Source organism: Mus caroli, chromosome 12, assembly GCF_900094665.2.
Source record: "Mus caroli chromosome 12, CAROLI_EIJ_v1.1, whole genome shotgun sequence".
In the NCBI taxonomy this organism is placed as follows: domain Eukaryota; kingdom Metazoa; phylum Chordata; class Mammalia; order Rodentia; family Muridae; genus Mus; species Mus caroli.
The window spans coordinates 1800406-1806133 of record NC_034581.1 but is presented as its reverse complement, the minus strand read 5'-3'; the positions used below and the strand labels follow the sequence as shown (position 1 = coordinate 1806133).

Below are 5728 nucleotides of genomic sequence, written 5' to 3'. Positions count from 1 at the left end.
AGCATGATAAATAACTACTACATTCATGGCACTGGCGGGGCGGGAGGGGGGGGGAAGGACACCACCGCAGCATGATAAATAACTACTACATTCGTGGTATGGGGGGGGGGGAGTTGAATCTTTTAATATTAAGTTGTTACCCAAAAAGTATAGAAAATAGATATATAAAAACTTTAAAGCTAATAAGGTTAATTAAGCAATTTTTAAATTAAAGTAGAACACACCAATGTTTAAGAAACCTAGGATAATGTCTTAGCAATTGCTATTTAGGTTTTTTGTTTGCTTTGCTAGGCTCAGTTCATGTAAAAACTGGGAATGGCACCCATGTGGGAAAAGGTGGAGAATAGCTACAAGTGAATGGGGTGGAGACAGAAGACCCCTGCCTGGAGTGAGGCGAGTGAGTGGTTTGCTCCGGATTCAGCAGGAGAACCTATCTCAAAAATTAGTGCAATTGAGGAAAACACTCTATGTCAACCCCTGGTCTACAATGGCACTCCCCATACATATTCAAACAAATGTACACACAAACACATATACAACATATACACATGCATACACTAAAACAGCTGAAAAATCAAAAAATTAAATGAAATTGCTTAATTCATAAACACTCATACCTATTTACTAGCTGATCAAATAATAAACTCTGATTCACACTTTCAAATCTGTTTTTCCTGGACCGACAACTTTTTCTGACTTCCATGTCACCATTTATACATGAAAGGTCGCCATCTCCTTTCTTTTCCCCTCGAAGGGGGTGGCTTCGAAGTGCTGCAAGAGAGAGAATTTCATTTCAAAGTACAGAGTACAGAAAAATAGGGAAAAAAAATCAAAATTTAAAGGCTATAAAAACTGAATATAACTTCTTAAGTGGCTTTTTATTAAACAATCAAGGATCTCAATATTAATATTTTATGAAATTTAGTCATTTCCAACTAAAAGAGTATGCTATTAAATCACTCTAAGGGGTTGGAATATATGGCTCAGAAGTAGGAAACTTTTGGGGCGTGCAGGAGAACCATAGTTCAATCTCTAGTCCCAAAAAAATGTTAATAAAAACAAAACTAAATGGCTACTCTTTTGTCCATTCTCACACCTAACCTAATTAATGCCACTGTAACCATTTCAATGTTATCCAGTTTCCCATCAGAATACTCACACAAGCTACTATGTCCGTTTGGTAATGTAGCACCAGGCTGAGAAGCTAACCTAGAATACAGATACATTTAATACACAAACATATCAATATTTGTTTATATAAGTAAGAAATAAATAATGCTATTCTTATCCATTTTTAAAATAATATATTTTACTTTGATAACCTATCAATTAAAATAATAGTAGTTCAAAGTCATTTCATTATTTCAAGAAACTTTAATAAAAAACTGAATATAAGCTGAATTAATGTTGCTGTCAACTGTACAATTCAAATCCTATTAAAAGATTAAGGTTAAGCAGCATAAATTTAACCAAGACCGTAAGGAGCCATGGCAACAGACAACTATAGACTTCACTGAGAAAATAAATTCCAAGCTATGACAAATTTATTCAAACAAACTGTAAAAGAGGAAAAGAAATACTTAAATATCACAAACATTTGATAATCCAATCCATTTTAAAACACACACAAAGACCTATTCCCCCTTGTCTCTGAAACAAATAAAAAAGTCTATCTTAATACACTCTCAAATGTAAAAGCTCACGGTTAGCACCTTTGTACACCATATGCATGATACTCCAGGTATATGAATGTAAGTATAAAGCAACTGACTTAATACATGCACTCTAAAATGTTGCTGCTACATAATGGTTTCCAGAAATTCTCCAAAATCATTCTCAATATCAACTTACAACCACAAAGCATCACTTTTATTACCTCATAAGTACACTTTGGCACTTATAACATAACATGAACTCAGTTTAATATAACATAACATGAACTCAGTTTAATATAACATAACATTAACTCAGTTTAATATAACATAACATTAACTCAGTTTACTTGCAAATTATCAGTTTATTCATGGGTCTTGGTGCCAAATAAATTTTGGATGGATGTAGCTATAAATGACTAAATCACATCATTAAATTAGTCAAAACAGTAAGATGCAATGCTAAAAATAATTATGGAGAGGGGGAGGGGGAGGGGAGGAGAGGGAGGGGAGAGGGAGAAGCTTTTCTGAACAACATTATCATCACGGAGAAAAACAGCACAAATATGGTTCTGTTTTGCTCTAAAGGAGACAGGGTTTACTTAGCTCCTAATTTGTTGCTTATAATGTTGCTTTTAAGAAAAGAGGACTGGGGCCTGGCGTTGGTGGCACAAGCCTTTAATCCCAGCACTTGGGAGGCAGAGGCAGGAGGATTTCTGAGTTCAAGGCCAACCTGGTCTACAGAGTGAGTTCCAGGACAGCCAGAGAAACCCTGTCTCGAAAAACCAAAAAGAAAAAAAAAAAGAAAAGAAAAGAAAAAGAAAGAAAGAAAAGAGGACTGGGGATGTGTTCAATTCTCAGCATTGCTTAACCTATAGCTCCACCCCCCAGCCCAACTACCAGTGCCTCACCAGGAGATAGAGGAAAGAAGGAAAACAAAAATTTCAAGCAATTCAAGTACCTGACTATAATAATCATTAGCATCTCTCTTTATGAAGAAGATCCAGGCACTCTTGAGAGGTAGAAAGAACCAGAGTTCAATGCCAAATATGCTACATAACAAGTTCTAGGCTAGCCTAGGCTATATGAGACTCTGTATCATACATAGATGGATGGATGGATGGATGGATGGATGGATGGATGGATGGACGGGTGCATAGATGCATAGATAGATACTTAGATACCTAGATACATAGGTAGGTAGGTACATACATACATACATACATACACAGACAGACAGACAGACAGACAGACAGACAGATAGACAGGCAGGCAGGCAGGCAGGCAAAGACTAGTGAGATGTCTTTGTGGATAAAAGACCTTGCCATCAAACCTGACCTAATTTGATCCCCAAGATCTGCAAGATGAAAGAAGAGAATAGACTCCTATAAGTTGTCCTTTAACCTCCCATGCCCCACTATAATGCACTTTTGCACATACATATTACACATACAAATTAAATAAATGCTTTAAAAAGTAGAGCTAAGGCTGGTGAGATGGCTCAGTGGGTAAGAGCACCCGACTGCTCTTCCGAAGGTCCAGAGTTCAAATCCCAGCAACCACATGGTGGCTCACAACCATCCGCAACGAGATCTGGCGCCCTCTTCTGGGATGTCTGAAGACAGCTACAGTGTACTTACATATAATAAATAAATAAATCTTTAAAAAAAAAAAAAAAGTAGAGCTAAAATGGAACTCAGAATTATAACTACCCATGTACATTCAAGACCCATCAAAATCCCTATCCTTTTAGTACCAATAGTTTCTGGTACATGCTATTATACATGTCTTTATAAAACAAACACATTTTACAGCATATTTGGAAAAATAAAATTACAGAAAGTTTAAAATAAGTCTATTATCAATTATGAATATACATGAGTATTTGTAAAACACTTTCATTTAGAAAGAAAATTAACATCATTGCCAGCCCTAAATCATAGCAAACAATCCATGTATTCATGAAAAAACAGATACAACGAGTCCTCACCTGGTCTGACCAGATGGTATGTTCCATTCCTCTCGCTGACCAGTACTTCGTGATTTTGATTTGTCTTTGCAAACAGAATCCGGCTGTTTCAAAGTGCGTTTGGCTGGAGGAGATACGTGGCTATCACTTAAGCTTCCGTCAACTTCAGCCTTCTGAAAGACAATAAAAATGTATGTATTGGGGCTGGTAAGAGCACTGACTATTCTTCCAAAGGTCCTGAGTTCAAATCCAGAAACCATATGGTGGCTCACAACCACCTATAATGAGACCCAGCACCCTCTTCTGGTGTGTTTGAAAACAGCAACAGTGTATTTATTTATAATAATAAATAAATCTTTGGGCTGGAGTGAGCGGGGCTGACCAGAACAAACTGGGTTGGCCAGAGCAAGCAAAAGTCCTAAAATTCAATTTCCAACAACCACAAGAAGGCTCACAACCATCTGTATAGCTACAGTGTACTTGTATACATAAAATAAATAAATAAATCGTTTTTTAAAGTGTGTATTATTCCTATCAAGATTAATATGCTTAGATAATAATGTTTTTGTTTTAATTTATATATAAGGAATTTGAACTAGCCTTTAGACACTCTCAAAAAATTAAAAAGAAAAAGAAAAAAGAAAATATTATGAGTGTTTGAGGTGCACATATGTATCTCTCTGTGACATGATGCCTCAGACTCGCCCAAATACTCCACTACTCAAATCCCAAAGCAAGGACACTTTTTCTAACACGGACCCTTCCAATGTAGGAAGTCATAACACATAGCCAAGCCAATCAAATTCTGCCAAGTTTCTCCACAACATCTCAAGTCCAAGATCCTACCCATGAGCTAGCTCACTGCACTTAACAGTCAGATCTCTTCCCTTCAGTTTGCTTCTCTTTAACAACCTTGACTGTAAGAATATAGTTTTCAGCCTAGAATGATCGCTCACGTCTATAGTCCCACCTCAGAGGCTGAAGCAAAATGTGAAAACTCAAACTACAAATGTGAAAACTGCCAGAACTACACAGTTAAGTTCTAGAGCCACACCACAAGACTCTGAAAACAAAACAAGAAATAAAAGGGAAGGGAGATGAGGACGGAGGTAGAGAATAGAGAAGGAATGAATAGCTTTTATTTGCTAATCCAACCCTCCAGTCTGTGTCTAGGTGTTTCCTCATAATCTGATTTAGGCCATACATTTTAGAGAGAACGTATGGAAATAATGTTGGGTACACTAACTCACCCTTCCCCCATCACCTGACCATAATCTAGGTCAAGCTGGTACCTGTCAGGTTTCCCATTGGCTTCACTACATAACAGAATGATAACTAAACAATACAGTGACCCTTTCTGCAGGTTTACCTGGCTCTGTGCTTTAAGGGAAAGTGTCTTCCTTCCCACTAATTTACTCATTTCTATCAAGTATAGACTCATGGGTTCTCTATACTAAAATCATAACACTTTACTCTTATTTTATTGCTTAAATTAGGTAAGAATTGGCTAAAAGGAGACCCTTAAAAAGTGATTCCTGAAGCAAGCCAGTAAGTAACATCCCTCCATGGCCTCTGCATCAGCTCCTGCTCCCTGACCTGCTTGAGGTCCATCCAGCCTTCCTTTGGTGTTGTGCGAGTAAGTGTAAGCTGAAGAAACCTTTCCGTCTCTCTCACCGCCCCTGCCCCATCATTTTTATTTTTATTTTGTTTTGTTTTGTTTTGTTTGTTTTCGAGACAGGGTTTCTCTGTGTAGCCCTGGCTGTCCTAGAACTCACTCTGTAGACCAGGCTGGCCTCGAACTCAGAAATCTGCCTGTCTCTGACTCCCAAGTGCTGGGATTAAAGGCGTGTGCCACCACTGCCCGGCTTGAATACTTTTTTACAGAAGATTTTTTTTTCAGGACTCATTTTGTACTTTCTTGTTCTGGCTCTAGAAATAATCATTTCTGCAAGAATCCCTGGTTCCTTTTGGTAAAAGATGGTGTTTAAGAACTAGGGCTGGCCGGACGGTGGTGGCACACGCCTTTAATCCCAGCACTTGGGAGGCAGAGGCAGGCGGATTTCTGAGTTCGAGGCCAGCCTGGTCTACAAAGTGAGTTCCAGGACAG

At 38.0% G+C, this 5728-nt stretch overlaps 1 protein-coding gene across 3 annotated transcripts in view; it reads right to left on the bottom strand.

Annotated features, from left to right (window-relative positions):
• Window positions 1-5728, bottom strand: part of Atad2b (ATPase family AAA domain containing 2B) — a 132374-nt gene that overhangs the window by 108617 nt on the left and 18029 nt on the right. For all 3 annotated transcript variants that reach the window (XM_021178882.2, XM_029484503.1, XM_029484502.1), the window contains exons 2-4: window positions 3643-3794; window positions 1160-1209; window positions 618-771 (exon numbers count right to left, since the gene is read on the bottom strand). In XM_021178882.2, coding sequence (XP_021034541.1) covers window positions 618-771; window positions 1160-1209; window positions 3643-3794 — 356 coding nt within the window. The remainder of the gene's footprint in view (window positions 1-617; window positions 772-1159; window positions 1210-3642; window positions 3795-5728) is intronic.